The sequence below is a fragment of the Engystomops pustulosus genome, chromosome 1, assembly GCF_040894005.1.
Source record: "Engystomops pustulosus chromosome 1, aEngPut4.maternal, whole genome shotgun sequence".
Lineage (NCBI taxonomy): Eukaryota > Metazoa > Chordata > Amphibia > Anura > Leptodactylidae > Engystomops > Engystomops pustulosus.
Window position 1 is genome coordinate 40,033,641 of NC_092411.1, and position 26,283 is coordinate 40,059,923.

Here is a 26,283-nt window from a genome sequence, read left to right on the forward strand (position 1 = left end):
GCCTGCGCCCTGATGCGGCGTGGATTGGAAAACGTCAGAATATCCAACCAAAGTGCGGATGCAGGACTCTTAGTAAATGAGCCCCATTGTTGTACTGATTGTCAGAAGTGCTGACAAAAATTGTTCCTTTAAGAAAACTGCTATACATGAGAGATTGTGACCAATGAGTCTAAAAGAAATGGAGTCACAAGAAATTTAACATGAAATTCAGAGTTTGGAGTAATGACATTCCAGAAGATGATCACATGACTGCCTTTAAATTAAAAATCTTACCTTTTGTTCCATAAATACCAGGATCTGTAAATGCACCATAGATTATTCACAAGAAATTCTTGATGGAATTCAGAGTTTGGCTGGTTATGCTGATGTATGTCATGGCATGACTACAGTATATGAATGAATGTACTGTATATACTTGAGTATAAGCCAACAAGAGTATAAGCCAAGTACCTCATTTTAAGACAAAAAACTTGGGAAACGTATTTACTCGAGTATAAGCCTAGGGTGAGAAATGCAGCTGCTACTCTCTAATAAAATATCCAGTAGTCTTCCCTCATGAAGGTCCAGCAGAGTGCCCCCATTAATATAATGTCCAGCAGAGTGCCCCCATACATGTAATATAAAGCAGAGTGCCTTATTAACGGAATGTACACTAGCAGAGTACCCCCATAGATGTAATGTACAGGAGAGTGCCCCCATTAATGTAATGTCCAGAAAAGTACCCCCCTTTAAATATAATGTCCAGCAGAGAGCCCCTATTAAAAATAGTGCCCCTTTAAAAAATGAAGTAAGTACTCACCCTCCGGCGCTGACCCCCATTGTCCTCCTCTCTCCACAGCACCTCTTCGGGGTTCCGGCCGTGCAGGCAGATGAACTTCTATGCGATTTGCTGGCACACAAACTATGATGTCAGACACTGCCACGTCATAGTTTCTGTGCTGGCAGATCGCATGCAAGTGCATCTACCGGCTTGACCAGGAACTGGATCACGTGCGCTGAGGGGTGAGCGCCGGAGGGTGAGGACTCATTTTCTTATATATTCCGAGTGGGGCTTTTTGTGCTGAAAAACTGGGCATATAATTAAGTATATGCAGCAGATTTTTTTTTTGTTCAACAATAAATGTGACAAAAGGCAGTACAAGATAGGTTCCATAGGTTTGTTCTTAAGTTGAGTTTGTATGTAGGTCGAAACCATATACTTTATAATTGTAACCCCAGCTAAATCATTTTTGCTCTCTGTGACTCTGTGAATTGGATTTTAAAAATGTTGGATTGTCATAAGAATCAGGATTAACAATAAAGCCTCATTACAGACACATTTGATAACTGTTATAGCTGTTTATTGTAGCCTAGGACTAAAGTACAGTAAATTACCATTTACCAGAGGACCGTTTGTAACTAGGGGTCATCTGTACGTCGGGTGTTCTTAAGTAGGGGACCGCCTCTATTCGAAAAAAAAGACATCCCCTGAAAATAAGACCTAGTGCATCTGTCTTATTTTCAGGGAAACATTGTACATCTGTGTATTGGGAACTTAAATATGTATAGTTGGTAAGATATACACCAAGACCACGGACAGGCACTGCCAATATAGAATCATGTTTAGAGAGTGTCCACGCATCCCAAATACAGCAAGTGTTAAACCAAAAAGAAGAATGGATGCGTACTAGGACAAAGGTTATGCAAAATACTTTATTTAGTCAAGACAAGAAAGACAGGACATAAAGAAGTATAAAATCACTTAAAAAACACACAATGAATGTGTGTTGAACTCTCCTGGGTCAGAATGTGGCCCAGTCCTACCCGGCTAACAAAGTCCACGACAGTGTACACAATATGACAATCCAAAATGTGAAGGAGGGCAAAAAAACAATATAAATGTCAAGTGAATTGCTAATGAACTGCCCCACTCATACAATACCCTAAATGTTATCCTCAGAGGACCAGTGGAACCAGGTCATATGTCTGGACGAGAAGCCGGGGAGGGAGAGAACCCTCCCTCCCTCCCCGGCTTCTCGTCCAGACATATTGGGGGTCATTTACTAAGGGCCCGATTCGCGTTTTCCCGACGTGTTACCCGAATATTTCCGATTTGCGCCGCTTGTACATGAATTGCCCCGGTTTTTTGGCGCACGCGATCGGATTGTGGCGCATCGGGGCCGGCATGCGCGCGACAGAAATGGGGGGGGCGTGGCCGAACGAAAACCCGACGTATTCGGAAAAACCGCCGCATTTAAAAACCGAAAATGTGTCGCTTGGGGAGCGCTCACCTTCACCTTCTATGGGATGGTGCATTCCGGGGCGTTAAGATTATTTTCGGCGCAGCAGCGCCACCTGGTGGACGGCGGAGGAACTACCATCTTAAATCCCAGCCGGACCCGAATCCTGTGCAGAGAACGCGCCGCTGGATCGCGAATGGGCCGAGTAAGTAAATGTGCCCCATTGTGTACACTGTCGTGGACTTTGTTAGCCGGGTAGGACTGGGCCACATTCTGACCCAGGAGAGTTCAACACACATTCATTGTGTGTTTTTTAAGTGATTTTATACTTCTTTATGTCCTGTCTTTCTTGTCTTGACTAAATAAAGTATTTTGCATAACCTTTGTCCTAGTACGCATCCATTCTTCTTTTTGGTTTAACACTAGTTGGTAAGATATATAATGGCTGTAATGAAGGGGATGATAATGGCAAGGAAGGTTGTTTTATACAACTGGAAAAATCAACAGCCACCTACCCTTCAGGAGTAGGGCGCAAGACTGAATCTTTTATTGATAGCGGAATATCAAGAGACAAGTATCAGTAGGGAAACAAGTCAGGTTTATAGGGATGATACAAGCCTTCGGCAGAATTTTTTTTTTAAAAAAAACCTCCATTCCTGGGGAGATGTGAGGGGAATTGTATAATAATTATATGGAAATGTTTTAGAAATATATTACACATATATACATATTTATATACATAAACAAAAAACATAGCAGCATTACAAAAAACCCTTATTGTAAACCAAGCACACTTTCATACTGGTGCTTGACCCCTCTGGTAGGAGCTTCTCTTCTTTTAGCTTCTTATGCCCTAGTTTTTAGAAAAAAAGCCTTTAAAAGTATGCAAATGAACCTAAGGGGCTCCAGGCTCCATAGGTGTTAGAACCTGGAGCCGCTAAAGATAATTTGCATAATTTTAAAACAAAGGACATAAGAATAGTGGATCCCTGCCAGAGGGGGCACAAACCAGTATCTCATGGTTAATGGTTTATGATCCTTGATCCTGGTGGTAGATAATGATAATAATAATTTCTTTATTTATACAGCGCACACAGATTACGCAGCACTGCACAGAGCTTTAAGGGCAAATATCACTGGATGTTCTCTGATGGATAGCCCTGCATATTACACCATTATATCATATAGAGGTCTACTTAACCTAGGTCAGCATTACATTGTTAGCGATAGCCCGATTGGATACATTGTATACAGGGATAAAGATGGCGGGTAGTAGCATCTGCCGCATATACGCATGAGGCACTCCAACGTAATGCATGGCTCTTCTCATTACAATTTACTATGGTGATATACATTCCCTCAGCCCTGATCATGTGTTTGTAGTTCCGGCCTCCGCAGTAGTCAGCTCGAGTCGTAGGATGGTTCTGTGCAGTTTTTGTTTAATGACTGCTATAGTCAGACTTTATGTATCGATCTGCAGGGGGTGAGTCACAAGGTCTAAGTCTCTACACTTTGTATATTATCCACTGTGCTATTATTTATATTGATGCATGTAATTCATATCCAAATTTGACGTGTTATACCCTCTCTTTGGTAACCTGCTGTGTGCTGGTGTACATATAGTAATTCTGATTTATATGGATGAAAATTACAATATATTGCTAATATTTTCCAATAAAGAAGATTTAAAAAACAAACGAAAAAAATTATGTTAGTGACATTAGACTGGCACATACACGATATATTGTATCTAATTCTTTAGGCTGTTAATCTTCAATGATTGGGGGAGTGGGCAAAATCTGTCTCCATTCAACACACAAATTTTTGGATTGAGGGTGCTTGACTTTCATAGCGTTGAATACATCCAAATCAACTTCATCAAACAGCCATCCTGTCATCACTATCTTCACTAAACTGGGAAGTCTGGACACAAATCTGACAAAGGATATCATGGTGGTAGGGTGACACTTTATATCTTCAGCATTTCCTCGAGGGATTTTTAGATAGCTTAACTCTGGCATGTGTTTTGCCTCATCAAAAAATTTGGTCCAGCCAGATTCAGTGACATTGACATGAAAATCCAGGTGAAGTTTTTGAAGTTTTTTGAGGTTTCCAGATGTTGCTTCCCCAGCTGTGAAATACAAACACATTTTGTGGACATTCATAACCAAGGTTAAGGAGTGTTGCATACTAATGTTACAGTAGTTCCCTTTTTGTTTCATTACAGCCAATTGGTAAGATCAAAAAAGTTGTTGTTTTTTTTAAGTATATTCTGTACCCCATCTTAACAGAAAAAAAACAGAAATGTAGATATTTTTGCAAATTCATTAAACAAGAAAAACAGAAATATCACATGGTCATAAGTATTCAGCCCCTGTGCTCAGTATTGAATAAAAACGCCCTTTGGTCTGGTACAGCCATGAGTCTTCTTGCAACAAGTTTTTCACACCTGGATTTGGGGATCCTCTGCCTCTTCCCTGCAGATCCTTTGCCAGTTCCATCAGGTTGGATGGTGAACGTTGGTGGAAGCCATTTTCAAGTCTCTCCAGAGATGTTCAATAGGGTTTAGGTCTGGGCTCTGGCTGGGCCAGTCAGGAATGGTCACAGAGTTGTTCTGAAGCCTCTGCTTTGTTATTTTAGCTGTGTGCTTAGGGTCATTGTCTCGTTGGAAGTTGAACCTTCGACCTAGTGTGACCGCAGTTATTTTTCATTCAGTTGCAACCAGTCGTCCTGTCCCTGCCCCCATAGAATGATGCTGCCCCCACCATGTGTCACTGCTGGGTTTGTATTTCAGGCTGGGTTGGTAGGAATGAACAGAGTCCTCATGTGGAGCTCTGTTCTGGGCCTAGTCTCCTGACTTGGGCAAGGTGTCAGGCAACTTGCCTGAGACACCTCTGCTTCCTGGACTGGAACACTGTAGCTCTAACTGAGCTGCACACTGGACTATATTCTGAAATACTCCAAACATGTGCTCCCACCCACAAGAGGCTTTATAACCTCCCCTTATGAGGTAGCAAGCACTTGTCCAACCAGCTTACTCCTTTGTTACAGCAAGTACAAAGCATTTAATTGGACAGTAGGGATAACACTTAGCCTCCGAGGCAGAATCTAATAGCTGCAATTACCAAGTTTCCCATGCTAGAGACGTCCTAGTGAAGTGATCAGTCTCACCAGGCAGCTACTGACATGGAGAAGGATAAGTTCGCAACACCTATTAAACCTTTGCATTGGCAGGGGTGTTGCAATTGCTTGTTAGGGATAGGTTCAGAGCCCACACATATGATGACATAATAAACTGGCAAAGGCTTCTGAAGTTACTTTGTCGTTATTCAAGGTGGGCTTATATCTGTATCGCAGCCCCTAAATGTGTGTTTTAACCCCTTCACACTCTGTGCCGCAGAGCTATGAAAGATGTATGAAGAGGGCTCACAGGCTGAGAGATAGGCTTTGCTGCATATTGCATAAACCATTCAAAGAAATTAGATGACACTAGGTGCAGTTTGCCCATGGAGTGTTCAGAGGACGATAGATTCATGAAATGTGCCATAGGTTTGTCAACAGATGATACCGATCTTCTCTGAAAATAGTGCATGCAACAATTTTGCCACTGATTTTACTTGCAGACAGAAGCCCTTTAGCAACATCTGTTCTGAGCTATTCCGAAAGAACTGGAAATTTTAACTCTTTTACTGACCCGTTTACTGACCCATTAGTTCACCACAACACTGTCAGCACCGCAACGGCACCCCTAGTGTAATATCCCCTATACATGTCTGTCTAGTCTGTCTGTGTGTTATTGTGACTGGTATATTTTTTGTACCGTAATTGCTTCCCCATATGTAATGTAATGTGTCATGTAGCCTGTATTGTGCTGTATCGCAACGTCCTGTAACTATGTTTTTATGCAACCAAGGAACTAGCAACATGTAAGAACGAGCCTCTCAAAGTATTTATGTATTTGTATTGTTAAACCTGTGTCTAACTGTGTAACAATTGCCGGAACACGATGTACAAAATAATTTTTCCCTAGGGCAGTGATGACGAACCTTTCAGAGCCCAAACTTCAACCAAACGCCACTAACTTCAACCAAACGCCACTTATTTATTGCAAAGTGCCAGCACAGCAACTTAAGCAGTAATTTATTTCTCCTTGTTCTTTGACAACTTTCAATCGTTCAGCCTCCTAAAGACACCAACACAGTTGAAAGGAGGAGGGCAAGGAGTCCTGTCTGGTGAGCTTCATGCTGGGGTGAAGGCCTGGGTGCCCACAGAGAGGGCTCTGAGTGCCGCCTCTGGCACCAGTACCATAGGTTCGCCACCACTGCCCTAGGGGATAAATAAAGTTGTATTGTATTGTATTGTTTCCTCTCTAGACCTTACCCCTACTTTTGAAAAACAAAGACAATAGAGCCCTTAACAAGTTGTTCCTCAAATTCATATGGCAAAGTAAAAGGCCTTGAATTTCTGTGCAGCGCTTAATATCTCAAAAGACACTAGGTGGGCTGAATTTCCATGATGTGAAAAGATATAATCTAGCGTGCCTGATGAGGCATGAAATAGATTTTCTCCAATACACGTCTGGAACAGACCTTCTTCTCCCCAATTTAGTAGCAATCCTACACACAAAATTTGTGGTTAACGGTTAAGCGGTCACTAACCCGGCAAGATATGGTGGCCATGTGAAAAATACTTAGTAAGGGTCCATGCACACTAACGTATGGGGGACGTATATACGACACATTAGTGTGCATATGTCCTAAACAAAATAAGCTCTCCTTCAAGATCTTGAAAGCATCTTCCACTGTGTTAACATCCTGACTTCCCAGCAGGAAGAACAAGTCGTTGCAGCCAGAACTAAGGTTCTCATACTGGGAAAGATGTCTAGCAACAAACAAGGTATCCAAACAGCTAATACAGGGTCTACTAAAGGTCTGAAAGCACATAATAAGTGAAAAATGACGTAAACCTTCTTTAAACTCCTTGACACAGCTATTTATTTAACATACCAGCGTCAGACTCAGATAGAATAATGTAGTGTCCTAAATTTCACCTGCCATTAGTTGATCTGTACCATGCCATTTGGACTTGCCCGTTGGTACAAAAATACTGGCAGAATATCCAAGCTATGTTGTCACAGTCCTTTAACATCGTAGTCCCTCTGCAACCATTAGCTATACTGTTTCACTCTGTCGCACTGATCTCACCTGAGACAGAGGGGGAAACCAATTTGCCGCCCATAGGTCATATGCTTTTGCTAATAGCCAAGAAGCATCCGGAATCACTGGCTAGAGAGCATTTTGCCCACTATCCATGAGGTTTTGGCCCAAGCTAAAACATATCTGGAAAACGACAGCCTGGGAGCTGGACATAGCAGAAATGTAGCCACAAAAGCCAAAAATCGAAAAAATTTGAAAATGCCGTCTCACACAACTATGAGACACTCAATTGCAGACATACATGTCAAGATTTTGCAATATGGTCTGGTGCCAATCTGAAAATCTGAGGGTAACTTTGGGGAGACTATGGGGTACATTTACTTACCCGGTCCGGAGGAGATCGTGCAACGATTTCCTTAATGTGTCGCTTCCCATTTCAAGTCTGCCGGAGTTCACCTTCTTCTTCCCGGTGTAAGTCAGTGCATGGCTTGCGACAATTTTTAAGTTAAATCCTGCGGTTTGTCCGAATCAGTCAGATCGTCCGACGACCTGCCCCTCCGATTTGTGTCGTATGAAAGCCAGCTCGATTGTGCCATAATCCGATCACATGCGACACAATCGCCTGCTAAATGTCCCAGCGACGTGTTTTCGGGTTTTCCCCGAAAGCGTCGCAAAACCCGACGGAAATGCGGCCACAATACCCTCACAATAGCCCCCATATGTCGGAACCTAGTAGATATGGCAAGAATATTCCTATTCTCGCGTCATTGACCAGTATGCCTTTGTTTGCACCTTCCATTAACACAATAGATGTATTTTTCCTGCCAATAGTTGTTTTTGGTTATGATACTTACATCTCTATACCATTCCTGATTTAGTCAAAATTTGAGGTTGTAATTCTATTGGGTGGGAATACCGCCCTCATTCGGGTTAAAGGAAGAAAATTTTAGAAACTTACGTGGGCCTATTCAAGAAAGTACAGTATTAAGAAACCTTCAAGTCAGAGACTTACCTAATAATGCAATACTCTCATCATCCAATATTTGCATCATGCTGAGGAACTGCAGATTTGGAAGATTTTGTAGCTGTTTTATAATGAGTTTGGCAGCGGGAGCCATCCCAAATCCATATGGAAGCCACAATTTCTCCAAGTGACAGAGAGAGCCCAGTGCTACAGCTGTCAGAGAATATGGGTGTTATGCGTGGTAACAGTAAAATAAAACATGGCATTTCTTCTTGTAGATGGAACCATATATACACATATACACATATACACATATACACATATACACATATACACATATATATACATATATACATATATATATATATATATATATATATATATATATATATATATATATATGAACAGAAGTAAGCTTCCAGAATATAGTACCAGGATACAGTACCAGAACCAAGCTTACAAGTAAATGCTATATTTGAATACAGAGTTACAAAATACAACATACATAGATCATAGGTATTCAAAACAAGGATACTACATCAATTTGTTACCAGAACCATCATAAACATGTCAATAGAACTAGGTTGAATAACAAAATATATTATTAAAACCAAACTTACCGTTTAGAGGTGCAGTGGTGTCAAGAGTGGAAGGCGCACAACAAGACCGGGTAATGGTTCCAAAGGGTTTTCTTTTTATTTAAATCATAGAAGGTACATGGAAGAAACACAACGCGTTTCGGGGATCTGTGGTCCCCTTTTTCAAGTGGATAAGGGATCGAGCGCTGGAGAAGCGTGAGGATCGCTCCAGTGCATGTGGCAAATATCTGGTAAATATTACCAGAACCAAGCTTACTACATAGATACATCCCTTCCAGCATTGATCATTTATGGTTAGTATTATGAGTGCAGTACAGACAGTCCTGACTTAAAGAGCATCCATCATCCGGTGGTAGATGCTGATACTCACCTAAGCCTGCCATCCCCATCACCAATAACCTTGTTTTTTAATCTTTTATAAGTGCCAGATTTCTTAGGAATAAGACTTTATAGACTCTGCCTACAAAATGCTAGCTGCTCCAGCCCTCCCTCTGCTATTCTCACGCTATGCGCATAGCACGAGAATGCAACGTCACCGGCTCTGTTAGCATTGTGGGGGTGAAGCCAGTCAGCCGAGGGGCATCAATAAATTACTTATCAGTGAAGCCATGAGGAGCTCAGTAGAGTGCCTAAAGAGTTTATAAAACGCTATTTCTATGAAATCCAGCACGTCTAAAAAATGAAAAAAGGCTATTGGCGATGAGGAAGGCATGGGGAGGTGAGTATAAACATCTACCATCAGGTAATCTAATGGTAGATGTCCGTTAAGTTCACCCGACTTACAGACAACCAACTAGTTAGAAACAGACTTCTTTGCACAAGTCTGACCTCTGGTGAAGCTCTTTGGATGCTGGTAATTTACTGAAATTTATCAGAGGCGTCTGTATTGAAGCTTTATAGTGAATCCTTGTTCTCAAGGTTACCCAAGATTTGAAAAATACTATTGTCATATAGATGGGAAAAAAGTTTGCAGAGAGTTTGCACCTTTTCCAACTTACATATTTAACTTATATTTATCTTTTAACAGAGACTATCTTGGATGTAGCCCAGGGACTACATGTATTTGTTTTGGGGGAGGATCCTGTGTTGACAATCTGTTTTACCAGGTATCTGAATGAAATTTGCTGATGGGGACTATTAATACTGTGTCTCTATCACCCCTTATCTATCTACATGTACAAGAATGATCAAGAGGAAGATATATAAGTATTTGTTCCAATTACGTCAATATGACATTCCATGTAAAAACTCTACTGTAACAATAAAGAAGTATTCTGCACACTTTACCAAATATCTCTGAAACATCTCTGGTGTGTATTGTTTGCAGCATCAAGTTTAGAATTTTCAGACTTGTAAAATTTTTCATTGCAGAAGCTGAAAGGAAATAGGTCAGTAATCAGTAATTGAAAATTCACATTATTATTCATATAATTCTGTGTTACATAAGTTTACAGGGTTTGCCCTACATTTATCCACTATCCACAGGATTAAACGAAACCTACCACGGCCGATCTACCTATTAAGGTAAATCCGGTGGCAGGTTCCTCTAATGTAGAATAGTATAGCCCTTTTTCTTTCGTGGCCCATAACTTTTATACATTTTAATTCCCCCAATACAGGCGGTCCCCTACTTAAGAATACCTGACTTACATACAACCCCTACAAACGGACCTCTGGATGTTGGTAAGTTACTGTACTTTAGCCTTAGGCTACAATAAACAGCTATAACAGTTATAACTGGTGTCTGTAATTAAGATTTATTGTTAATCCTGGTTCTTATGACAATGCAACATTTTTAAAATCCAATTGTCAAAGAGACCAAAAATAATTTGGCTGGGGGTTGATAAAGTATACAGTTCCGACCTTAAGAACAAACCTACAGACCCTATCTTGTATGTAACCTGGGGACTGCCTGTATTCAAATTTCCTTTGCGCAGAACCCAGCTTCGTAGATAAGTGCACACAGCTCCCAGGAGTTGTGCGCTGAAGTTGCATTGGTAGGCGGAAGGCAGGATGTTACTGGGAGCAGTGGCAAGGAGCAGTTGCGCCGTGTAGCCTCAGCTCTGGCTACACCACACCACAATAGCCTCTTTAGGAAATTTGAATATTGGGGGAATTAAAATTTATAAAACTTATAATGGCACCATTTATTGTTCAATGCAAATTACTGGAAAGCAGGAAATAAGTTCTAAACTAAGTGAAATTAAAAAAAAACACAGCTGTGCCATTTTCTTAAAGGGATTGGGCACTTTACCATTATTGATAAGTAAAGTGAAGCCTCCTGTATTTTTGCTCATCAGCCCAGAGATTCCTGTCCATGAAATAGCTGCAGATGGAGGGTCATGTGATCTCTATCTGTCCATGAGCAATCGCCCTGCCAGGACTTTAGTCTTATATTCATAAATACTATGATAAGGTTCTCGCACAGCGATTGTTCATGGACAGTTAGAGATCACATGACCCTCCATCTGTGGCCATTTTATTGACAGGAATCTCTGGCTGATGAGGTAAAAAAAACCCAGGAGGCTTCACTTTACATATCAAGAAAGCAGAGCAGAACTTTTAAAAGATGTATATTGGTAAATTATCTAATGGCCAACCTCTTTAATATGTGTTTTTACTGTGAAATCAAAGGTACATTTCTACTTTCATTAGGCCAGTATAATCAAAGACAACCCAAACTGATATAGTTTTAATTATGTTTTAATACCTTGTTTAAAAAATATGTTTTAAAATCTTTTTATTGCTATATTCTGACACCCTCTTATAACATTTTTATACTTTATATTGTATGGAGCTGGATAAAGTGTTTTTTGCAGGACCAGCTTCCATTGTCATTGATACAATTATGAGAACTGTACAACCGTTTAATAATTTTTTATTAACATTTGTTTGGGTGGTTAAATAGCATTGGTTATTTGGCAATTCCTTCTCAAATTATTTTGTTTATTTTTGCATATTAGTAAAAGGGGACGTGTTGAGTTTTGGCACCTTGATCGAACTGATCACTCCTATTGCAATACAAAGGGAGCTCAGGACAAAGGATCAGATGGATTAACATTGGCGTTTTGGAGCTTGGAAGGTGACCCATGCCAGTCCAGACGCTCTACTGTTAGTGTAGATGGGTGTAAGACGAGGCTTAAGTCTGAGCCAGAAGACGATGTAAGGCGTTTTTGGCTGCGAGATGAGGAACTGCTCAAGACAGATAGAGCCATTACAGTGACCCAAAGATGAAACTGGGGAATTTAAAATCCATACCTTAGTACAAGGGTGGCGAACCTATGGCACGCGTGCCAGACAGGGCACGCAGAGCCCTTTCTGCTGGCAGGCACGCCATCATCCTCCACCATGTGCAGTGGAGTGCACTTGCGACCGGGCCCTTGAGAGAGAGAGGCACGCAGGTCCTCAGTTTAGAAGAACAGCATCTGCCCATTGCGCTCAGATACAGAGCAGACAGGTCACACTGCACGGGGTAGATGCAGCTCTTCTAAACTGAGGACCTGCGGGCCCCTCTGATGCAGCACACAGCTGGGTGCAGGACATTTAGAGCCGCTGCTCTAAATGTTTATAAGAAGTTCCCAGTGCAGCGCTGGGAGCAGGAAGCAGCACCTCCCCCTCCTACTATGTGTAAGAGATACATTTATGAGTAGTGATTTCTTTAGAGAATGGAGGTGTAAGCTACCAACAGTGAGCAGCCAGTAAACTACAGTCCAGTCTTATGGTGCTCCCCATAAAGGACTTTTACATGGAAGGGGCTGAGGTTGTAACAGGAGAGCCGTTTCTCATTATATGTGTGTTTCTTATTGGATGACAGTAAGCAGAGCTCTTGAAACCACAGGGAATTTTTTTTTGTTCTTACCAAGAGCAGCCATTTTATCTTCCTGAAGAGAGGATCCCAAGAAGCTCAGTTCTTTCAGCTTCTTACATAGAGAGAGTGAAGTGATCAGACCACTGAAATCTTCATAATGATGTAATGATAAGTGCAGGATCTCCAGATCAGCAAAGCTTTTAATGATTGGTACTGTGAATAAAAAGAAAATATATAGCAGTTGATATCCATACACCTAGAATGACATACACCCAGTGTATGTGTATCTTTACATAAATATTTCCATGGACAAGAAAGGCATGAAAGTTAGATGGGTGCACCAACAGGCACAGCCACATCTTAGATGTACATGCATGCGCATTTGCATAAAAATAACTTTTTTTCCCCCAGGTGGAGGGGAAGTGCTTGGAAAACTCAGGGCATTCTACACTTTTGTTTATTACTATAATTATTATTAAAAATTGTTATTTATAGAGCAGCTTTAATGTGATGTTGCTTTACATTTGGAAAAAAATTCCGATGGTCTAAGGGACCAAGACACCACTCACCTACTGAATCATCAAAAGTACATGCATCTTAAAGATGCAGATATATTTTGATCTGGAAAGCGGTGGTGCATAGTTACACCTGTGCATGCCATCTCCTATGATGCAGGCACAATCATGCACCACACAGCCAGCATCCATACACAGGAGAGTGGAGAGCTGCAAAATACCGAAGAGGCTATCTTTTACTACTGGTTACTGAACTGTGACTGCTGGCTACTGGTGGCATTACTGTGACTGCTGGCTACGAGGGGGATCATTGTGACTGCTGGCTACTGGGGCAGCCCAGTGACTGCTTGCTACTGGGGGCATCCCAGTGACTGCTGAATATTCGTGGTATCACAATGACTGCTATCTACTGGGGGCATAATTAAGACTGTTGGCTACTGGGGACATTGCTGTGACTACTTGCAAATGACGACATCATTGTGATTACTGTCTACTGGGTGTATTATGCCTGTGACTACTGGGGGGTATCACTGTTACTGCAAGGTAGCGGAGACAGCCGCTGTGACTACTGGGGGGATCACTGTGACTACAAGCTACGAGGGGGGTCATTGTGACTACTATTATGAGCAATAACAGTAGCAAAATTACTGGTACGTAGTAGAAACAAAACTAACTTTGAACTAATTTTGATATATGAGAAACTGTATAGAAGTGTTGCAGCATTAAGAAGGTTTAGAACCAGTGTGCTGCAATTTCTAACATATCCTGAGACAGTGGGATCATCAGAAACACGTGGACTATTGACTTGGAGGCAATAAAATTTTCACAAGGTTTCTCAGGTTCTTTTTTTTTACTTTTTTTGCACAATCTCTCTGAACCTTAGTGTATAGAAACTGTGTTACTTCAGAAAGCCTGTTATATCAGTCTAAGGGATATTAAGGGATCTTAGCAATCATGAAAGATTGCTTGTTACATCTTCTATTTCAGTTAGCCAATAAAAGGTACTACAATCTCAAGAAGTTTATTTTATTTGAGCTTTTAAAATCTGCATCAAATACATGCCTCTCTAGGTAGTTTATGTGTGCAACTGATTTTGTTGTAGATACCTAAGGGCAGTGGTGGCGAACCTATGGCACGGGTGCCAGAGGTGGCACTCAGAGCCCTCTCTATGGGCACCCACGCCATCATCCCAGTGTAAAGCTCACCAAGCACGACTCAAGGCCTCTTGCACTCCCAAACAGCCCAGCAACCTGGAAGGAAGCTACAATGATAATCCGAACTTCTCCTTCTTTCTACTGTTTTGGTGTCCTCAGGTGCCTATATGATTTAAACTTGTGACAGAGGAGGGAGTAATAAGTTACTGCCTAAATTGTCATATAGGCACTTTGTGGGTTCTGGCTATAGTTTGGGCACTCGGTGTCTAGAAGGTTTGCCATCACTGCCTTCGGGGTTGCTCCTGTATATGTTGCAGATTTTGTGTTGTTTTAATCCATATTCAAGGTTCTTACCAAGTTTGTTTGAACTGATGCCAAGACCTTTAAAACCAAAGACAATTTTTTTCATTCGGTTCAGTTTTCCAAATTCATCAGGCAGGTGGTTGAGTACCTCAAGGTTTTTCTGCAGATCTATTGTCACCTCAGTTAAGTGGGGAAAGTTGTGTATGCCACGAATCAGATGTTCTAAAACAAAAATATTATAAAATGGTTGACGTAATTGGAGGGGCCCAAGTAAATGTGGATCCTGGTTGTTTTAATGAAAATTATTTATTTGTATTTTTATCCTAATAACTTGTAATGAATGAAAAAATATAAATCCGCACAGAATAAACCAAACTATGTGGTATATTAAACCGAGTATTTGTTATGTGTTATAGAAAACCTGTCATTAGGATTTCACATTTTCATCTAATGACAGGCTCCCATAGTCCGTTGAATGCTAATTCCTTATCTGCTTTTATAATTAACTTTACTGGTTCCACTCATTGTTATACAGGGCTTCCTGCCAACAAACAGGATCGAGTCATGGAGTCATCATCATTATCTGCACACTGCTCTCCCAACTCTGCTTCCCCTCCTTCATTTCCCCTCCCCTGAAAACATGAGTTAAACCTGGGCTGCAAGCAAATCTCTGTTATGGTCATGTCTGCAGAAGGGAGGGAGGGGGAGGAAGTAGAGCCGTTACAGCAGTGTGCAGATAATAATGATGATTCCATGACTCAAGTTTGCTTGAGCCAGGTAAACTTTTACCAACTTTTAGTTGAGTGGAAGGAGTAATGTTTATTATAGCAGCAGCTTGTGAGTTAGTATTAAACAGACTAATGGAACCTGTCATTAGGTGAAAATGTTAAATACTGATGACAGGTTTGCTTTACGTATGAATATTTTTCTAAATTAGAATGAACAGGCATAAGGTTAATAGATCCTAATCCTACATGTATGCATAAAGTAATCACATACAATTTAATAAACACTCTTTCTGTAATTACCTGGGTAGTTTTCATTATAGTTACGTCCAAACTCTGAGGATAGAGAATAGATCTTGATCATCGCATCTCGTATCTCTTCTGTCAAATAGAAATTACACATCAATTATATCCAGAAAAAGCTTGAATTCAAAAAGGACCTTAATCCCATCACATCTCCTACATACACATCCTAACTGCAAACGCCCCATGCAGGTAGCACTGGCATAGACGTCATGACACTGGCATACTTAAAACGACTATAACTTTTGAACCGTACAATGACTGGGCGCCATAGGTTTTGTGGGGACCAATATCCGGCTGCAAATTGGGCATCTTCTGATGTGAAATTGAGCCGCGCATCTGTGATATTTCTGGTCCTTTTTTGCTCCTACTCACAATTTTAAATTACAGGCGGTCCCCGACTTAAAGCATAACCGTCATTTGAAATAATTCATTATATTGTATGTGGGAGGATGTAATGTACATTTTTCTAATACACTTTATTAACAAATTTTGCTATGTTTGTAAAACAAATCAAGCTACTCCCTGCCATAGAGATGCGTATTCCATCTTATACAGTGTGTGTCTATGGAGGTTGCATGAGATCACATCTAATCTCCCTGTGTTTGTTTAAACAATTCTGGTAGTGAGGATTAACCCCTTTACTTTTACCTTGGTGTTTGAAAATTATGCTCAAAGCATACTACAGCCAGAAAGCAGAAGGGGTTAACACTCACAGCTGTGGAGAAAACAGGAGAGAAGAGAGAGATCTGTTACTTTACAAACTAAGAAGAATTTGGTAAGGAAGGATATTAGAAAAATGTTCACAACTGCCCCCTCCACACAATATCAAAATCATCTGCAATGACGGTTACTCTTTAAGAACACCTGATTTACAGACGACCCCTAGTTACAAACGGAACTCTGGATGTTGGTAATGTAATGTACTTTAGCCCTAGGATACAATAAACAGCTATAATAGTTATTAAAGGTGTCTGTAATTAAGTTTTATTGTTAATCATGGTTCTTATGACAACCCAACAAACCTACAAATTTGATTTGCTCCTATGAAAAGGGTTGGCATGAAGCAAGTGCATGAAGCATGAAACTATCCTATGCATACAGCTAAATGGCCCCCAAAGAAGTTAATGCAAAAAAATGGTTTTTTACCAATTAGGATGTTTATACCATAGTTACATCGGATCTCCAGGGATTCTAGAGAAGACATCTTGAGAATCAAGTCTTGTTCCTCTGCTGTCAAATGGGAATCAGAAATATATAATCTCCTGAAAGAATGTAAGTGCTGCTGAATAGCTGGTGCAAGGTGATTCACAAAATCCGAACAGTCATTCAATTCCAGCTCAATTCTATTAGATATTGAGAAAAGAATATTGAAGCTTTCACAATCTACGTGAGAGAAATTATCACAATTTAGTTCATTGACTTGAATTTTGAAAACGTGAGCTTTATGTTGCCCTATCGACTTAAATGGTTCAATAACTGAGTCCAATAATACAATATGGTTGGAGAACAACGAGGTGACTTCATAGCAACTAGATTTGCATGTTTCATTACTTTGTTCTATATCGTCCTGTGAATCATAACCATGTGCATAATCCCTTTCTACTATAGGAACACATGTATTAATTACGTCGGTTTTTAAATAAACTGTTGGCTTTCGATATATTTCTCCATTTATTTTAAACTTGATGCTGTTCAATAAACTGAGGCATTCTGGATATTGTTTTATAAAAGCGAGCATGTTTTCTGCAGAATTGTTGGTGGTCAGACTAACACCAAACTCAAATGATTTCCCTGTAAGAAACTGCATTATATTAGGAGCACAGTCTGGTAGACATTGACTTTCAATGGCTGATCCAATGGCAAGGCTTGTCAACACATTCATAAAAAACCTGTCACTGTCCAGTGGGGTATATAATTCTGTAAAAGTTAGGCCTAGTTCATCATTTTTTAGTTCTGTGTGCTCAAGCAACTGTCCTGTCCTTTCTAGATGACAATCCATAGCTTCAGGGTTTCCATAAAGACTAAACAAATATGAGACAATTCTGAGAGTTGCTCTTGTAGAAATCCTGGTTGCACATTTCAGGAAATACCAGTAAGGTCCAATAATTTTGAGAAAAGTATTAACATGGTGAAGGTAATGGAAACCTCTGTCCAGATCTTCAGGTTTTTCAGACTCTAATAATTCACTGAGTCTTTTTCCAGCAAGAAACTCCTGGAATAAAGGATTATGGAACATGTATATTGGATGGAACCTCTGTGCTGTAAGTTTACTCAGAAGTCCATATCTGACGGCTTTGTCCCCATCCACACCGGCTGCTCTTAGGTCATTCTTAGAAAATTTAAATTGTGACTCAAACAATCCCTGTAGGGCAAGTTCTCCACAAGAAGATATGTGATAATTCACTGCTTGGGTCTCATTAGGAAACTTTGATATGTTGTATTTCACATATTCCTTAAACACATGGATGTCACCAGTTGTATTGTCATCGGGATATTGAATCCAACAGGAACACTGAGCCAGAATCATCAGAGGAGTCGTCAGTAGGGCTTTATATTCTTTAGAGGAATTTATAAATGCATCCATCTGTTTACTGTCACGTGCAAAAAAGATTTTGACTATGTAAGTTGAACTATATAAAGGGAATTTCTGGATGCTCATTATGGTCCTTGCGTATTGTCGTAGCTTCCTCCCCTTATCAGTGCTCACGGTGACTGCCAGATTCAGTCTATTCCAAGGATTCTTCAGGATTAGCTCTTCTACTGGTTTTGGAGTTGAGTCCTGAACACCATAGTCATCCAGGAGGAAGAGGACTTTATCCTTTAGTTTCCCTGTGATTTCCCCCAGACTCTCTTCTGTCAGAGATGTTGAGGGTCCGATCAGTTGTTGGCAGATGATGTCACTGAGAGTTTGATGGCTCTCGGCAGAAGCAAGAGAAATATAAAACACAAGACTGAACCTGCTGAGTATAGGACAGGATCCTGAGGCCCACAGAATGGCAATCTTTCTGAGAAGAGCGGTCTTCCCACTATTTGCTTCCCCTTCTATCATGGTGATGTCATTCAGCTCAGACAAGATATCCGGTAATATCAGATGCCGCACTGCTTGATATTTTCTGTCCTTCAACATCACACAGATATCTGCAAACTGAGAGTCCAGATCTACAGAAATGGTATCCCCAAAAGGAGAAACATGCTGGAAACTGCGATCATGGTACCTTTCTATGAGATGTCTATTCAAAGAATCCAGACACATTGCATGCTCTGAAAATAAAAACAATAAGAGGAAATAATAAAATAAATCATTTCTAGAGGTGAAACAAACTTACAAACTTTTCATTGCTAGTAAAAGAAAAAAATAAGATGATGGGAGCCATTACATTTATTAGTCAAATTGATTATATCTTCATGGATTGTCTCAAATCTGTGCTTTAAATAAATATGTATATGTAAAGCTTTTAATTAATCGCTACTATTCTCTCTGTGATGAACTGTTGAAACACTCTCCTGATGAGTCCAACTAAGTGCTGGGGGAAAGGCATTGAGAGATTTTGAATCAGAGATAAGATATGCAAAATATGAGACATGCTTGGGCATTAGCATCATTATGTAGGTACGTAATGTCACCATCTCCCGCCACCCTCCCTTCCTCGCTCACGAAAGCTAGTGACATCACCAAGCCCTCGGCAGAACTAGCGCACGCACATTTCAGACTCGCATCGTGCAGTGGCCAGCTTGCAAGACTGCTTGAGTGCTGCTCGTCTGTTCAATTTATTGGATTCCTGGGGTCGTGAGCCGGATCCCCATGATGCTGCACCAATGTGGATCTTAATCCTTTACTTCACTTTGCCGCTCTTCACTTTCACTATTGTGTATATATATATATATACACATACCACGTGTGTATATATATATATAACATCGGTGTCAGGGGTATGTGTGTGTGTATATATATATAATATAACATGCAAGCCTGTGATGCGCATGCGCTAGTGCTCCCAAGGACTTGGTGACGTCACTAGCTCTCAGGAGCGAGGAAGGGAGGTTGAGGGGAGGCGGGGAAGTCATGCTACGTGCTTGCATAATAATGCTAATGCACAAGCAAGGTGTGTCTGTGCGACACACAGAAGTGCAGAGTGAGTAATTAGCATAATATAAGTAATTAGCATAATATAAGACTCGATTTTATTTTTTAACGGCCAGTTTATGTGCTTAATGAAGAAATGTTCCTGCATCATCTCAGCTACACCTACTGTATGTGCAGGTATGTGTGGGCAGAATGTCCATTTCCAAATGTTAGGTTTCCTTTAAGTGTAGTTGGGAGCTATTAATCCAGCCTCATAGTGAACCCATAGGCTGGAGTGACTGTGTCTATTCTTTGGACATCTTTGTCATGATTAAGATGTTTTTATAAAAATACGTAGGCTAGAGATAGTCTTTCGCACTTGTTCTTTCTGTATTTGCCTTTTTGCAATGATGCATGCGTTTTAAAATGAAGAATAAAGCTTGAAGATTAGCATTTGTATCTATTGTTGGAGCTGAAGTTTACCTTTCATTTTCCTAGGACATCCTAGTCCTCCGCATGCGCTCTAGTCTCCTGAACACTGAGCAAACATAGTTGTCGTGCTTTATTACATAACATACATGACATTGAGTGCTGCACTGTGTTCAGATGACTTGGTGTTTGAGTCTCATATTGAGGGTTTATTGTCATTAACATTGACAGTCACTGACACTGAGTTGTCCCTCCTTTTAATAGATGCTCATAAAAATGACATTTTCTCCGTTATTGTCAGTGATTTGTTAGCTTTTCTATAACAGAATTTAATACCAATTTTTTTTCAGTGAATGGTATTTGCTACTATTTCTCTGGTTATTTTTCCGCACTTCATCCTTACTGAAAATACTAATACAAAGTCATAGAAAATGTATTTGCATAAAAATCATGTAAAAGTATTTAGATAGATAACACTTAAAGGAAACCTACCATTTGATGCATTATGAAGCAAACTTGGTTAATCCCTGAGTTGAATGGTTTTGCTGAAAAAACTATTATAACATTCAGGACCTTTGGAAAGCTGGGTCAGGCTGGCTGCCTTACATAAACACATTACACACAGAGCTTGGCATTAGACATGGAGGTTAGTCAGGACATGACTAATCAACCTGAGCTGGATCTCTCATGCACAGCAACTGGGGAATGGTGCAGCAATTGATTATTCTACCTTCAGGCACACCCGAGGGATTACATCATCCTCTCCTGCAGTGAAAAACTAATGTGCTAGGAGATGAACCAGCCATAGAAGCCACAGAGCTTCATTATCATAATTTTATAATTGTTTTATCAGCAAAACCACTCAGCACAAGGATTAACCAAGATATGCTTCTGCATCAGTGTAACTACAGCATTCTTAAGGTATGTTTGCTTCATAATGCATCAAATCAAATGGTAGGTTTCCTTTAAAAGGTTTTATATTGTTAACCAGCATGTACATAATAAAAAACTAAAATAGTCTTCCAAAGCAAACCCCTATGCTTATGGTGTATTTATAATATATGGATTTCATAAAGAGTTTTTAGCTTTACAGTATATAGTGGTCTAGCTTCTGCCTTCGCCTGTAGATATTGACATGTATTTATCCTTTGGAGCTCCAGACTGGCTCCATTTCATTTATTATTATTTGTCAATACCTATTTGTTTCTAGTTACTAAAGAAGGATCCAGTATTTCATAACTACTTAATGCAAAACACTGTACAGGTTCATTTATCATTTACGTTAACAAATTAAATAGTTTTCTGAAAGAATATAGCCTAAAATTACTTAAATACTCCAAAAAGTTACCTGTTGATAATCCAAGCTCACTGTTCTGAATATTTCTGAATATAAATGAACCCTACAAATAAAAAAAGTACCAGTGAACAGTAAGGATTGCACAGGTGAAAAAGGTTAATGATTTCAGTATTATTTGGTTATTATAGAACAGCAAATTGGTGACCACAGTGTTTAGACATAAAACAAATAGGAAAACTTGGGGAAGAGGAAGGGGTTTCAGACTGGTGTTTTAAACGCCAGTCTTAAAATTCCCTCCGGCATATTAAGAGGCTCCAGCCTATTAGTAAATGCGGATGCAATCTCAGGCAGCTCCTGGTCTGTCCTGCTGCAGGTTTCAACTACAGTCTCTGATGGTTTTCTGGTCGAGACTACAGCCAGTCCCCGGGTTACGTACAAGATAGGTTCAGTAGATTTGATCTTAAGTTGAATTTGGATGTAAGTCGGAACTGTATATTTTATATTTGTAACACCACTATAAAAATATTTTGGTTTCTGTGACAATTGAATTTTAAAAATGTTGGATTGTCATAAGAACCAGGATTAACAATAAAGCAAATTTAGTGGTTCCCCTCACCGGTCCCGTTCTCCTCCCCATCACGTCACGACCAAAGTGAAACAGGCATAATAAATCTCACCCATTGTTTCTTGACTACCCAAATATTTTCCTTATTCCTTCCTGTAAAACATATTTGTATATTTTAAATTTCACACAAATATGTTACACTATACTGGCTCATGGGTACATGAGGGGCTCTACATTCTGTAGGGGGGGGGGCACGATATAAAATAGGCAGCAATGTGATGGTGCCACAATATGAGGAGGGCAACAATGTGATGGGGAAGCTAGGGGAGGCACGGAATACTTTTAAAACAAGGTCCTGCCTAATACTGGACCCAAAGGCTGTGTTCATATGATACGCGTGAATTGCATTTTTAAACACATTTCAAGTGCATCTGAAATAATTCCTCCCTGAACACTGATTTTTTTTTTTTAGATATACATGCTTGCATCTGATAAGTAGCAATGAGTGGGCACCTTTAGGCCTCCCAGTCTGACACCTTAGGACTCTTCTGCTTAGTACTTGTATTTCTCTTACTTCTGTACTTCTCTTCTGTAACTTTACATTTTCTGTCCTATACATGTTCCCACTGATGAGTGTTTACACATAAGAACCAGCAGCACTTTAAACTGTGACTTTTTTAGTGACACATTGATATAGTATAAGTAAAATGTGCTGCAGTTTTTTTTATCAATGAAACTACCCAATTTTTAATGGAATATTAATTCCTCTCCCAACAAAGAAAAAAAAATAGTGAAAATATAAAATTATTATTCATTAGGGGCCATAATGAAACTTAATTTATAATATTCACATAAAAAACGGAACAATTCATATTTACTTACAGTAAAATGAGATCCCCCATCATGAATAATAGTCTAAATTGTCCACCCATCATAAATTCTTGTCCCCTTCATACAAAATAATAATAATTACCCCCCCCCCTCCCCCACCCATGATAAATTTAAGTGCTTCCTTAGAAAAATAATATAGGGATGCTAAATAATTGTGGCCCAACATAATAATAAATGAATTACATACAACATTTTTCAAACTATGAGATGCACCTTACTAAACGACACACCACATATTAGGTCATCCAAAAAAGTAAAAATATATTTGACACCATTTTTAAAAAAAAACCTTTCGGTCAACAGTCCATACACTCACACCCAGCTCTGCTACATCTACACCCCAACACCCAGCTTAGCTACTTCTATACACTCACACCAAGCTAAGCTACAGATTTACACTCACACACAGCACATCGACCGCGTTTTATACCCAGTCCCTTGCTCCTTTTTTTGTCTTCTCTAGCCTCATCCCTGCCAGCATGAAAGGGTTACAGGACCTTGCAGTGATGCGGGAAGCATGTGATCATGCTTCTGACATCACTCCAGGTCCTGTAGTATTTCTCATGGCAGGAAAATAGGGAGAGGAGAGCAGTGCAGAGGCTCCGGTCTTTCAAACATATGGTGAAATGCTTTGTTAGCCCTTCAACGGACCTCGTTAGGGTCTTGAAGTGTTGGATCCTCCAAGAAGCCCCATTTCCCAAAACATCACAACACACACTTTTTCTTATTCTTACTTCTGCTTGCATTTATATTCAATGATTTTCAGTAACACAACGGGCAGATTTACTTACCCGGTCCGTTCGCGATCCAGCGGCGCGTTCTCTGCGCTGGATTCGGGTCCGGACGGGATTTATGATGGTAGTTCCTCCGCCGTCCACCAGGTGGCGCTGCTGCGCTGAAGTCCGCTGGAATGCCTCGAAATACACCGGCCTATCCTGGATGAAGGTGAGTGAAATTTTCGCGACACAATGGGGCAGATTTACTTACCCGGTCCATTCGCGATCCAGCGGCGCGTTCTCTGCGCTGGATTCGGTCCGGACGGGATTTATTAAGGGAGTTCCTCCGCCGTCCACCAGGTGGCGCTGCTGCGCTGAAGACCTTCAGAACGCACTTCAATACACCGAGGCCGGCTGAGTGAAGGTAAGCGCAAGCTCCACGACACAATTTCCTTTTTTAACCCCTTAAGGACGCAGGGTATTTTCGCTAATTTCTCGCTCTCCATCTTCAAAAATCCATAACTTTTTCATTTTTCCGTGTACAGAGCTGTCTGAGGGCTTATTTTGTGCGTAACAAATTTTACTTTCCCATGATGTTATTTATTATTCCATGCCATGTAGTGGGAAGCCGCAAAAAAATTCCAAATGTGGAAAAATTGAAAAAAAATGCATGTGCGTCATGTTCTTGTGGGCTCAGTTTTTACGACTTTCACTCTGCGCTCCAAATAACACCTCTACTTTATTCTTTGGTTCGGTGCGATCGCGGTGATACCAAATTTATATAGGTTTTATTGCGTTTTAATACATTTTCAAAAATTAAACGAATGTGTACAAAAAAGAAAAAAATTTTTTTGCCATCTTCTGACGCGAATAACTTTTTCATACTTTGGCGCATGGAGCTGTGTGAGGTGTCATTTTTTGCGAAATGAGCCAACGTTCTCATTGCTACTGTTTTGAGGACTGTGCGACATTTTGATCATTTTTAATTACATTTTTTATGTCATCTAAAAAGGTGTAAAAGTCTCGTTTTGGACATTTGGGCGCCATTTGCCGTTCCGGAGGTCACCGCCGCCAATAACCGTTTTTATATTTTGATAGATTGGGCATTTTGGGACGCGGCGATACCTAATGTGTCTGTGATTTTTACTATTTATTATATTTTATATCAGTTCTAGGGAAAGGGGGGTGATTTGAACTTTTAATATTTTATTATTTTTTTACATTTTTTAAACTTTTTTTTTTCTTTTTTTTCCCACTATTTCTTAGACCCTCTAGGGTACATTAACCCTAGATGGTCTGATCGCTCCTGCCATATACTGCAATACTGCTGTATCGCAGTATATGGCATTTCTGCACACTATACATTACAATGAGCCACAGGCTCATTGTAATGCATATGCAGAAGCCATGTATCCTCGGGTCAAACGAAGACCCGAGGCTACCATGGCAACCGATCGCCGCCCCCCGATGACGTTCGGGGGAGCGGCGATCGGAGGTAAGATGGCGGCGCCCATGCGCCGCCAAATTTAAAGTGCCGCCGGCGACTTTGCCGGCGGCAAAGAAAAGGTTAACACCCGCGATCGGTGCAAGCACCGACCGCGGGTGATAGCGATGGGTCTTTGCTGCGATATGCAGCAAAGCCCATCTCTGTATCAAGAAGGCTCAGCCCGTGAGCCTTCTTCATACAACCTTCACAGCTCCGTGGCGGATATATCCGTCACGGAGCGTGAAGGGGTTAAATGCGGCGGTTTTTCCAAATACGTCGGGTTTTCGTTCGGCCACGCCCCCCGATTTCCGTCGCGCACATGCCAGCGCCGATGCGCCACAATCCGATCGCGTGCGCCAAAAACCCGGGGCAATACAGGGGAAATTGGCGCAAATCGGAAATATTCGGGTAACACGTCGGGAAAACGCGAATCAGGCCCTTAGTAAATGACCCCCAATGTTTTTTTTAAATGCTGCGGTTTTTCCGAATCCGTCGGGTTTTCTTTCGGCCACTTTTGCGCCAAAATCCCGGGGCAATTCAGGTACAATTGGCGCAAATCGGAAATATTCGGGTAACACAGGTCGGGAAAACGCGAATCGGGCCCTTAGTAAATGACCCCCAACATGTTTTTGTATTACCTTGATCTTTCTTGAGTAAGGAATTACTTAAGAAGGGAATTCTAGAAAGGACATTTCATAACCTACCTGAGGGGGGGCTAGGAGTTTGATAAGATGAAAACATGGTGACAAAGTCCCTTTAACCCCTTCACGCTCCGTGGCGGATATATCCGCCACGGAGCGCAGTGACTTAGCGCTCAGTGGCGGATATATCCGCCACGGCACTTATGCCGGCTCGGCTCTGGATCAGAGCCGAACCAGCATCGGGAAACACGGGGTGCCGGCTGTAACTAATAGCCGGCACCCCAGTGTAACACCCGCGATCGGAGTTGTCTCCGATCGCGGGTGCTTAACCCGTTAAATGCATCTAACAAGCATCTGGGGGGTCTTTCCCCCACGATCGGCCCCCCCGAACCGTTTTCGGGGGGGGGGCGATCGTTGCTATAGCAACTCTGGGGTCCGATCTGGAC

The 26,283-nt window shown here is 40.8% G+C and overlaps 1 protein-coding gene across 1 annotated transcript in view; it reads right to left on the reverse strand.

Moving 5' to 3' along the window:
• Positions 1 to 3,964: 3,964 nt before the first annotated feature.
• The window catches only part of LOC140127611 (baculoviral IAP repeat-containing protein 1-like), a 35,599-nt gene continuing 13,280 nt past the window's right edge, over positions 3,965 to 26,283 (reverse strand). Inside the window, exons 4-11 of the mRNA XM_072148919.1 lie at positions 21,590 to 21,641; positions 16,896 to 19,010; positions 15,747 to 15,824; positions 14,770 to 14,940; positions 12,798 to 12,959; positions 10,226 to 10,312; positions 8,388 to 8,552; positions 3,965 to 4,350 (exon numbers count right to left, since the gene is read on the reverse strand). Of these exons, the coding sequence (XP_072005020.1) occupies positions 3,986 to 4,350; positions 8,388 to 8,552; positions 10,226 to 10,312; positions 12,798 to 12,959; positions 14,770 to 14,940; positions 15,747 to 15,824; positions 16,896 to 19,010; positions 21,590 to 21,641 (3,195 nt within the window). The 3' untranslated portion in view covers positions 3,965 to 3,985. The remainder of the gene's footprint in view (positions 4,351 to 8,387; positions 8,553 to 10,225; positions 10,313 to 12,797; positions 12,960 to 14,769; positions 14,941 to 15,746; positions 15,825 to 16,895; positions 19,011 to 21,589; positions 21,642 to 26,283) is intronic.